Source organism: Neopelma chrysocephalum, unplaced genomic scaffold (genome assembly GCF_003984885.1).
Source record: "Neopelma chrysocephalum unplaced genomic scaffold, ASM398488v2 Primary Assembly neopelma1_96671, whole genome shotgun sequence".
NCBI classification, from domain to species: Eukaryota; Metazoa; Chordata; class Aves; order Passeriformes; family Pipridae; genus Neopelma; species Neopelma chrysocephalum.
Window position 1 is genome coordinate 1,199,782 of NW_020925316.1, and position 11,923 is coordinate 1,211,704.

At 45.3% G+C, this 11,923-nt stretch overlaps 1 protein-coding gene across 1 annotated transcript in view; it reads right to left on the reverse strand.

Annotated features, from left to right (window-relative positions):
* Nucleotides 1-9,705, reverse strand: part of SVEP1 (sushi, von Willebrand factor type A, EGF and pentraxin domain containing 1) — a 121,716-nt gene extending 112,011 nt beyond the window's left edge. The window contains exon 1 of the mRNA XM_027709012.1: nt 9,118-9,705. Within this exon, the coding sequence (XP_027564813.1) occupies nt 9,118-9,636 (519 nt within the window). The 5' untranslated portion in view covers nt 9,637-9,705. The remainder of the gene's footprint in view (nt 1-9,117) is intronic.
* Between the last annotated feature and the right edge of the window lie 2,218 nt (nt 9,706-11,923).

Sequence of the window (11,923 nt, forward strand, 5' to 3'; positions counted from 1 at the left end):
ACAGTTCATAATCTTGCCCATCTATTGCCAGCTGCCACTGCTCAATTATCTTCTGAATATATATATATATATATTTTTTGCTCCAGGACTGCTAGAATTGAGCAACATTAACACAAAGTTATCATTGCTAAGAGTTGTCCCAGACCAGGTGGGTGTTGGGGAGTGTCTGCGGATAAATAAGAGTCCCTGATTACGTGTTTATACTGTATATGCCCAGCAGAGCACCACGCCTCTGAACGCTAAAGCTTTTTAAAGACTGCTGCTCATGTCTTCCTGGTTGAAGTTACCAGTGAGACCCTGAACCAAAGGGAGTATCAAAATTCTAACAAAAGCCTTTGTTTTGAATTGTGTTAACATCATAGAGAAGTAAGTTGCTCCAAGATTTGAAGAGGTTCCTGGTCATATAAAGAGCCTACCTGTTGCTAAGCGCTTTTAATTTCTGCAGCTGGAACAGTCAGAAAATTCTGACCACCACAAACATTTTGTCTCACTGCAAAATTTGACTTACAAATTCCAGTAACACGTGGAACGGGAGGACAAAGGATAAAATATGTATCATAGAACAGGCAAAATAAGTTTCATATGGAATATTAATGCTGAAGTTCGTGCTAGGAACTACTGCTAAGCATGCTGTATTTTGCTGTAAAGACCTCTCGTAAGTCTAGGAAATTCATTAAAAATAAACCAACTTATTTTGTCCTAACTTCTTCAAAATTTTAATGCTGGGAATTTATTTCCATTTCTCGGAACAAATCACTGTGTAGCTTTTCCGGTTTGTCTTCGTATCTCTGGAGCAAAGCACATGCTAGGACTGATTTCTTTGTGAAGGTGCTAATTTTAAGGACTGGGGATCAGAAGGTACTTATAATCAGACCCCTCCGGCAAAGGCCCTGAGACAACAACAAAAAATGGTTTTATCCTGAAAAGGAATCTCTATTCCTGAAACATTTAGGATGATGTCATCCAGATACCACGGCTGTGAAAGATTTAATTTGTTGTGCAGCTAGTTCTGATATTATATCAGCAAGATTTGTGTCAATTCCTGCAGCAATATCCCTAGTTTCTTGCTTCTGCCTCTGTATGTTACACTGGGAAATGGCTAAAGGCTTTGTAGTGATCATCATCATGGCTAGGCTTCGCGAACGAACATTTAGAAGGCTCTATCCACATTTGTTGCAAGCACACTGGTGGCTAATGAGGCCAATACGAGATAGACATATCCAATTGCAAAAGGCACAGCAGAAAGACTCCTTAGGTTGTATAATCTGCAAGACACGATTCTTTCTGCGTTGTCTTTTCTCCTCGAGAGTGACCCTGTGTGCGTTCTCAAAGGAAACAGCAGCGTTATAGATGGTCTGTCTCCAGACCTCCCAGCTGGAAGCCAGAGTAGACCAGTTATGCTGATCATTATGGCCAAGGCTGAGTTGTTGCTTCAGGGAGTCCTTGTATCTTTTCTTCAGGGCTCCTCTCTTGTGGCAGCCAGTGGCAAGTTCACCATAAAGCAGGATCTTAGGGAGGCGGTGGTCCTTCATCCTGGAGATGTGCCCTGCCCAACGCAGCTGTGTTCTCAGCAACATGGCCTCAATACTTGTGACTGCTGCTTGTTCTAGAACAGATGTATTGGTCACATAATCTGACCAGTGGATGTTTAGGATTGTATGGAGACAGCATTGATGGAAGTGTTCTAGGAGTTGCAGGTGGTGGCGGTAGATGACCCATGATTCGGAACCATGTAAGAGAGCAGAGAGCACTATGGCTGTGTAAACACTGATCTTGGTACTTTTCTTCAAGTGTTTATTATGCCATACTCTTTTATGGAGTTTTCCAAAAGCACTATATGCCTTCGCTAACCTGTTGTCTATCTCTCTGTCAATCTTACCATCCGAGGAGATGAGGCTGCCTAGGTAATTAAACTGCTGGACTGATTTGAGCTCTGATTTGCCAATGGTGATATGGGGATGATGGAAGACTTCCTGAAATGGTTAAAGGCTTTGTAGTACCATACTGTAAATACAGAGTGTGCCTTCTAAGGGAGGTCTGTCTTGGTAGATATGCAACACAGTGGATGCTGGCACTCTTATAGCTGTCATCTTGAAAAGCTTCCAGAATGGATTACTTTCTTTAAGTGTCATATTGGTTTGCCTAGCTTTCAGGTTCATATACTTTCTAAACTTCTGCAGAAGAGTGTGGGGGTGCGGCTGCACAAGAAAACCCAATCTTACTTTACTAGCATCTCTGAATACTCCTGATCAAACTCACAGCAGTGCAACAAGCAATAAACAATATGCCATAATAAGCACTCAGAAATCAATGAACAACAAGAGAACAGTAACGTTTGTGGGCTGATCTGCCATTCTCAAAGTTGCATGAGCAAATTCCTTGGCCAGGAGCTGTGGAAAAGTATAAGCATAGATGGTAACCTGAATGCTGACAAGCCAGGTTTTAGTAAGCCATGAATTTTGCATGAAAGTAGTCTAAATCACTCCATCGAATAATAATTCTTTTTATACAATATTTTGCATTATCCCTAGTACTAGCATGAACATACTGTTGCAGTATGTTCAAAGGTATAAAGCCCATGTTGTGGGGGGGCAGTACAAAACATTAAAGAGAACTGGCAAGTGACTTTTCAAGCCATGAAAAACAATGCTTTAAAAAGCAATGAAGAACAGAACACTCACCAGTATTTTTTGCCTTTTATTCATCAGAACTACCAAGTGTACTCCTTCTGGGGATACCGGAGAAAGAAGAACATGAAAAAATAGTGAGGTTAAGCAGGTGGTTAATGCAGGGCATAGAGTCAGGTGCTGTGTCAATGTATTTGCAGCCTCCTACACACTCAGTGGAGAGGGTAGCACCGGAATAAAGGGCTTCAGCACACCTAATGCAGAACTGCCATATAGAGGCACTGCACATGAGGATGACCCTACCAGTGTTCTCTACTGGAGTACAGACTCACAGGATGAGGCACTTTAGTCTGTGCCTGAAGCCAGGCTGTCTCTCTTTACTACCTCACAGTCATAAACTCAATTCGCCTCAATGAAGAGATGAGGCTGAAGGATATGTAGCAGAATCCTTCAGTGCTTCTTATAAGGCACATATTTTAGCATTTTAAAAACAAATTGCACTTAAGTTAAAGGGAAGATAATAAGCAGCTAATCTGCTAAACACCAGACTTCCAAATCACAACTTCTGCTTAGACCCAAATTCAGGACACAATTTTGGAAGCACAAACAGATCAATTTCCAAAAAACAGGTTTTCGACCTAAGAAAATATTAATCCTGATTAGGCAGCCCCAGACATGATGCTAAGCAGAGCACTTTTTGCCTGCCCAGGCCAAAAAGTCAGAGAAAAAATTAACTACTTAATAGTTTCTTAAAGCAGCCACATTTCAGGCCAGGTCTAAACACAATGAACAATGTGCAGACATGTACCTTGCCTCTGACCCTGATGCATTAATCTTGTGAACAAATCTCATGCAAGGCTGCAGTATCCAGGACCAGTACTTTTCACAAACACTACACTGATTAAAAGTGTAGTGTTTTAGATTTAGATTTGACACTAGTGATTGCTGACAGGAACTCTACTTTCAATTTTACCAGTAATCTCTACCTCATAGCTCTGCAATTTCAGAGGTGACCACAGAGGTAAACCAGGCTGACTTCATTTTTTTCTGCTGTATCTTTAATACAGACCGTCAAGGCCATATTAAAACTTAGAGAGCCCCAACGCTGTCATCTAATCAGTTAGCTCTAACTGACCTAAGATATTTAGAGCATGATGCCAAAGATCATCAGCCTAGAATCTGCTGCTCTCTTGTTATCAGCTGCTCGTTTTGCAGAGGTTATAGGAATAAAAACCCATAAACGCATTCTTGATAAACACACAACATACATGATTCTGAATGTTCATCTTCTCAGTGAGGGCACCATTTTTTTAAAATAAAAAAACCTTGAACCATGTACATGGTAAGAACAGCTTAATGAGAGGAAAGTCCTGCTTGTCGAACCTGATTTCCTTCTATGACAAGGTAACCCACCCAGTTGATCAAAGGAAGCCAGTTGATGTAATCTTTTTGGATTTCAGTAAAGCTTTTGATATTGTCTCTCATGGGATCCTTCTGGACAAAATGTGCAGCACACAGCTGGATAAACACAACATGGACCAGGTGAGCAACTGGCTCACGGGTTGAGCACAGAGGGTGATAGTGAATGGGGTAACATCAGACTGGTGACCTGTCACTAGTGGGGTTCCACAGGGCTCCATCTGGGGCTCTGTGTTCTTCAACATCTTCATAAATGACTTGGATACAGGACTGGAAGGGATACTAAGCAAGTTTGTAGATGACACAAAACTGGGAGGAGCTGTTGACTCCCTCGAAGGCAGGGAGGCCCTGCAGAGAGACCTCAACAACCAACTGTATGAAGTTTAACAAGGAGAAGTGATGGATTCTGCACCTGGGATGAGCCACCCCGGATGTTCATACAAGCTGGGGAATGCGAGGCTGGAAAGGGACCTGGGGGTCTTGGTCAATGGCCAGTTGAATCTGAATCAGCAGTGCCCTGGCAGCCAGGAGGGACAACTGTGTCCTGGGGGACATCAGGCAAAACATCACCAGCCACTTGAAGGAGGGGATTGTCCTGCTCTGCTCTGCACTGGGGCGACCTCACCTTGAATACTGTGTGCAGTTTTGGATGCCACAATATAAGAAAGATATTAAGCTATTAGAGTGTCCAAAGGAGGGCAATGAAGATGGTGAAGGGCCTTGAGAGGAAGCCATATGAGAAGGAGCTGAGGGCAATTGGCTCTTCAGCCTGGAGAAGAGAAGACTGAAGGGAGACCTCCTTGCAGTTACAACTTCCTCTTGAGGGGAAGAGAAGGGGCAGGCACTGATCTCTTCTCTGTGGTGACCAGTGACAGGACCTCGGGGAATGGTCTAAAGTTGTGTCAGGGGTGATTTAGGTTGGAGATTAGAAAGAGGTTCTTCACCCAGAGGTTGCTTGGATGCTGGAATAGGCTCCCCGAGGAAGTGGTCACAGCACCAAGCCTGACAATTCAAGAAGATTTTGGATGATACTCTTGGGCACATGGTGTGACTCTTGGGGATGGTCCTGTGCAGGGTCAGGAGTTGGACTCGATGATTCATGTGGGTCCCTTCCAATGTGGCATATTCTGTGATTCTGTGAAAAGATTTTCAATTTCCTTTGTGCCAACTAATTGTTTTTTTTTAATTTGAAAATGAGATTCTGAATCTGCAAATGCACTGAAATTAAAAGCTAATTTTCCTAGTGGGCGACAATATTGCATCTTGTACTTTCATGATTTTGACATACAGAAGAAACACAGCCATCATTATTTATTTAAACAAGCATTAAATAAGCATTAAAACTGTTTATTCTCAATTGATAAGTGCTTACATTCTTTTGAGGGGGTTTTTAAAATGTTTTTTAATTGGACAACAACAGAACACTGGATTTGACATGCTGGTTGGCTGTTTGTCATGCTCCACATTAGATTCAAAACCAGATTTCAGGGACCATATAATGTGTCACCTTATTCTGTAGGTGCTGTGACAAACCTTCCGCTTACATATACCACTGATTTCAATAGAGTGATGGTGAAATACAAAAGCAAGTAGACTTTTTAATGCAACAATTATTATACCAACACAGAATGACTCCCAAAGCCTCCCTCAGCTACCACTTTGCCAGATTATTTAGAACAACTGGCACGTCTAAGGCTGGTTGAGTGCTATCTATGACTTCTGCTCAACAGTAGTGCATACCTACAACTTCCAGCTCAGTTTTGAAGAGAAATGCTTCCCATTTTACTTCCACTGAAAGACAGAAACAAGTCGGTCCTCTTAGAAGCAGATGTTATTTTGTCAAGAGTTTGCAACATGGAGTACCCCACAAAAACCAGTGCAGTTTCAGGATGTTTAAACTGCTCATCAATAAAGATGGCACATCAATGCTGGTGTATATGTAACTGGGAGTCTTGGCTGCTAAGACAAGAACACCCCATCAAACTTCCAACATTGTATGATGACCCCCCGATTTCTATTTCAGAACTCATCTGGCAACAAATGCACATCCCTCCCATGAGGCACAGTGCTGATGATAGCAGTGGTCATCTCTTAGGATCAGAAGCTCTAATACAGGTGCCTCCAGCTCAGAAATTCAGAAGTTATGACTACTAAGATATTTGGGGTTTATACGTATTCTTTAGTCATCAGCACCAATGCTTGCTCAAACCTGTTTGTATTTTCAATTCTGCTCTGGTTCTTTCTCACTGTCACAACATCTCTGTAGCATATATGCAATATATGCAATCTCTGTAGCATAATGCAATAAGCAATCTGCTTAACATAAGCTGCATGTAGTTTGTGCTGTCCCACGAACTTATGCTGTGAAAAACTGAAGCCAGAGAGTTTTGCATGAGTGAGCTCAGTTTCTTCCCCTTTCTTAGACGGTTTGCGTGTGCCTTAAAAGAAAGACTGATGAACATAAGCACTTGCTGGCTCAAGTGTGGCACGAAATTCCCAAACAGGGTGTCAAAACCAAACACTGACACCACCTTGATCAGCCCTCCGGATCAAGGTGGCGTCTCCTGCCACTGTCTCTTGTGGTACATTCAGCCTATTTCTGTAAACATCACAGAATTTATCTTCAATCTGCAGGGTAGGAATGTCAAAGTGTGGCCCAAGTGTTAAAAATAAGCATGGACAGCTCTGACAAAACAGAGAAGCTCTGCTCTGTGAAGCACCTTTGGAGAGGATGCAAAACTACAGTGCCAAGGAGAACTCCCTTATGTTTTCAAAGAAGATGGACATTACGTGGTTGTGCAGCAGCTTGTCAAACTGAGCAGTTCTGGTTTTAGGACAGTGTTAAATGAACGGTTTTGCTGCCATGGGTTCTGAGACCTGCTGAACAACTGCTATCTTGCTCCTGTTCACTGGTGTTCCCAGGTCTAACTCTAACCAGCCTGATGACTTTGCAGAATTCACTTATCTCTCTCCCTCCACAGTAGTTTCCGTAGAACTGTCACAGGCATGAATTAATCACTTTAGCAATCAAGAGTGCTGCATGACGATTTAAGTGCTGGGATTATTCTAACAGTGCACTTTGCTTCATTTTCTGTTACTAGAACACATAACTGATACTATTTTGAGGACTTTGTAATGCTTCACAGAGACTTTTGAGTTTGGAAAAGAAGCAGAGAATTCTGGTCAGAAGCAGAAGAAAACCCATATTAAAGTGTAAAATAAGAAAAAAAAAGTGACATTTTAGAAAAGTGAAAGAAGAAATAATTACAGTTGTACCAAAATACAGTTAAAAACAAAAGACAGTAGTCTAAGAGTCCAGAGGGAATAACAGCTTTGTTAGACTTTAAATAGAGATCTTCCAATAGCAGTATTTTAAACTTAGAACAGTCATTTTCAGAAAAGTGTCTAGAAAAGAGAGTGTTTCCTGAAGATGTTAATTTGTCTGACATGAAGAAATCATACTGAACAAAACCACAGTACAGTATCTTTAATCAAGAGCCAGCAAGCAGACTGGAATTTAACCTTGTCATTCTATTGCAGTTCTCCCTGTCACCATGTGAATATTTTTCTTCCCACATTCTTATAAGATCACAGTGTAAAATGACAGTCATGCTGTTGCAGCCACAAAGTTTAGCTGGGCTAATGAAACTAAATTGCAGGTTTCTGAAGGGAATTTTTGTTTATTTCACTTTAAAGATATCATTAGTCAAGATTTTGTATCAAGAAAACAGATGGTATTTCTTAAGCTCATATTTTGTTTGCAACTGTTATTTTTAACTTGTATCATTTAACTATTTCACACAACACTCCTGGTGTGGATCTATACTGAAACATAACTTCAAGTAGAAGATCTAATTAATACAGGGATGTGTTTTCCTAAAGCAGGTTTGACTTGTGCAGCTCTGAGCACATTAGACAATTGCTTTCTCCTGCCAAATGTGAAGAAGAGAATAAGCTTTGCCAATTTCATATGCCCAGCAGTGATGCACCTCTTGCAGTCTCACTCCTCAACCCTACATGAGAATGCATAAGATGTTTCAAGACAAGTACACCCAAGGCTCCGCTACAGAACACTACCAGAAATTAGATGCAAAAAACCCAGAAAATGAGACTTGCTTTGGGGGTTGCTCCTGCACCCACAGGGCAAATGACAAGGAGCAGCCTTGTAAAAAAGCTTCCAGAGTGGACTGGCCGTCCATGAACCATCTACTTGGAAGCCTCCCCACCATGATCAAGTGCGAATACACGCCCAGGAGCTGCCTAAAGCAAACTTCTGCCATGGGTCTGTATGACAACACTACAGATGATTGTGTTCCAGGGTCTGAAAATGTTCCTGGACATGCTTCTATTTACTGGTATAATATACACACTTAAGGGCAGCTTTGTCAGTCATCAGCAACTAAAGCAGTCTCCTGGCGACAGTATTTGGTATCTCTGACTGCTGATAGCTATTGGGTACCCAAGTCCCACCACCATAAGACAAGGCAGACGTTTCAGATGCCAGAGTTGTCTCATATATATCACTTCTGAAATAGAGATATGGGCTCCATGCCCCTTCAGAGAGTGAATTTCGCACATTTGTTTGCAAGGCCAGCAGAAAATATGGGAGTCGCAGGCGTCGACAGCACGGGAAGATAATGACTAATTGCCCTGACCAGACTACTCCGCGTCCCAACCACACCATTCCACACCCCATCATACAGCCCTACATCCCTAGACGCTGAACACTCTCGCACGGCACGGAGAGCCACACTGGCACACACGCACTGCCCAGCACACTACACCCCGAGCCGTCACGCCCCAACACCCCGAGCACTCCGGCGCCGCACGCTGAGCCGCGCTTCCCCTCGCTGCAGAGACCTCGCTTTGCCACAGCGCACCGCACCTCACGGCACCACCGCTCGCTCCTCTCACCGCACCCCTCACCTCACCCTCACCGCACCGCTCAACACACATCCCACCGCGCTCCTCACCGCGCTCCTCACCGCACTCCTCACCACACCGCACCCCCGCACCGCGGTGCCAGGCCCCCCAGCGCAGGGCACAGCTCCCGCCCGCCGCCCCGTCTCACCGCCGCCTGCTGGAAGGCGCCCTTGGTGTAGGTGCCTCCGCCGCGGTAGGCGATGGCGGGGATCTCGCGTCCCAGCAGAGCGCACTTGTGCTGCTGCGGCCGCCGCCGGGAGATGTAATCCACGCGTGGCACCACGTTGCTGCGCGAGGAGAAGGTGACGATGGCGACGCGCGTGGCCGCGGGCACCACGGGAAAGTCGGAGAGCAGCTTCTTGACGAAGCGCAGCTCGCTGAGGAAGTTGGCCGGCCCGACGCTCGACGACTCGTCCACCAGGAACACTAGCTCCAGCCGCCCGCTGCGCGCCCGCAGCCGCCGCACCTGGCGCTTGAAGGCGCGTCCCAGCTTCTCCACTTTGCTCTCCGTCGTATCGGGCAGCGCCGGCGCCGCCAGCGCGGGTGACGCCAAAGTCGGGGCGCGGGAGAGGGCGCCCGGCGGGCCGCCCGCCCGGCCCTGCGGCACCGACGGCGACAGCGACAGCGACAGCCCCCCCCAACAGCAGAGAGCCACCAGGGTCCACATGGCGGGGCGGCGGGCACGGGGACACGCCGGCAGCCGCGGGAGGAGAGCGGCTGGTCGCCCCCTGACGCCCCACCTCCTCTCTGCTCGGAGGGGCGGCCGGCCTGTCGCTGTTTCCCTGCCTCCCTTCCTCCCTCCCCGCCGGCCCCCGCAGGTATCCGCGCCCTTTAATCCCCCCGCGGGCCTCCCCCACGGCTGAGGCGCTGCCCCTCGCACGCCCCCCTCTCGGTTGCCCCCCCCGCGCCTTTCGGTAACGTTTTTCCCCCGTCCCTCCCCGCCTCCCGCCGCCTCGTCCCGCCCCGATGGGTCCCACACGGCTGTCGGGGGCCAGCCCGGCAGCTGGCGGTCATTGGAAACGCGGCGAGCCGAAGCGAAGCGATGCCCGGCTTCCGAGAAGTGGGGGATGGGAGGGGAGAAGGGGGGGCGAAAGGGTAGGCCCCCCCCCCGAAAAGAGAGGAGCGCCTTTTCCGCTTCCCCGCCGCGCAGGCTGGAGCTGCCGCTCGCCGGTACGGAGCAAGGGCTTGCACTGACACGTGCTGAATTAATCGTGGTTAATTTAGTCCTTTGTTTTGCGCGGAGGATGCGCCTGCGGCTGGGAGGTTTGAAGGGTCCGAATGCTCTGGTCCCGCTCCTGGCTCTGTCACAGTTTCACTCTCTTGTTCGCTTCAGCCATGTGTGGATCAGTTTTCCAACTTTCAAGATGTATGTACAATACTTTATTGATGTACGTCTCACCGAAGTGTCGGTGAGGTGTTTGGATACAGAGGGGTGGGTGTCCACAAGGGTGTGTGCGTGAAAGGTAGGAACAGCGCTTGCATATGTACATCGACATGTGTGCATAAATATATAGAGAGCTATACATGGATGTAGCAAGAGTGACAATAACCTGTGCTTGTTATGAAAAATTCCTCACAAATTCCGTGAAAAAGCCACGTGTGAGAGATTACAAGCCATTTCTTGGAAGAGCTCCTGTGTTGTCTTGCTGTCTGTGAATCACTTCGGAAGAGAGAAAACCTCCCGAAGAGACCTCCTGCCCAAACTCAGGACCCACTACTCCTTCAGCCAACCTCACTACAGATTTAATTCTCTAGACTGTTATGAGGGAAGAACTTCGGTTTATTTTAGCCCTTAGTTTAGTATAAAACAGTTTTCTACCTAATCAACTCAATTTCCAGGAGTAACTCAGTCTCAGAAACGTTCCCCTGGGATAGATTAGCCATGTAAACATGTTGATTGCAACTCTTTGCCTTTAGTTGGTATTTTTCCTTCCTTTATACATTTTCTACTCTTTCACTCTCCTTTAATTTACTTTTGTTGACATATCACAGTGCTATGGAATACAGAGGTACATTGGTACATTTGCAAGTCAAACCCCGCTTTTACATGTAATGGAATTATTTACTCTTATTCATTGGGGCTCCCAGTGGTGGAAAATTGATCCAATACTGTCCTTTTGACTTTCCAGCAATACTCAAATTCGGCTGCAAATGACAGGAGACTAAGTGACAGAAGATATTTAATTAGGGAAAGGATGCATCTGATATGTGAATCCAACATATTTTTTTACTTTATGTAGTAGTCCAAGTGCTTCACAAAAATCTGTTTCTTCTGCAGAAAGTGTACTTCTGCTACTTAGTGCTTGAAGAGAAGATAGCAATCAGACACTCTTACGGAGTCAAATGTGAAGAGTAGTTCTGGTACTGAAGGATGAATAGCTGGTGGACAGACCAGTTTCTGCTAATGATTTAGTGAAGTAAAGGATATAATGTCACACTTGGGCTACTCCGCAAACTTTTTGTTGTGGAAAGGTAGCTGAAAATTGCTACAACCACCAACATTCTCAGAAAGTTGATTTGCATCGTTGGTCTTTGGAAGATTAAAGAAATGATGCTGTAGTTGTATCCACTCTGGTCTGAGTCACACTACTAGTAGATCTTACAATGCCCTTCTTCTGCACTGTACTGGGCTATAGATCATGTTGGTCTTTGCACAAACCAGAATGAAAGAATGGAAAAGTATAGCCAAGAGGAGTCTGGTTTCTGCAAGATGCTCCTAACTGTAGTGGACCATTGCAGTTATGAGGTACTGCTGCTACTCCTGAGTTTTCAGATCATAAAAAGTACTTTTCTCTAGACTGGTTTAGTTTGTTGAGAAACTAACTGCCAGTTCTGTTGTTTTCTGCATGTTTGCATAAAGCCAGATTCATATTTATAAATGCCACACATATTAGGACTCAGAAGCAAAAGAAAGGAAAATGTATTGGAAATACTTTTAGCAAAGGAAAGACAGT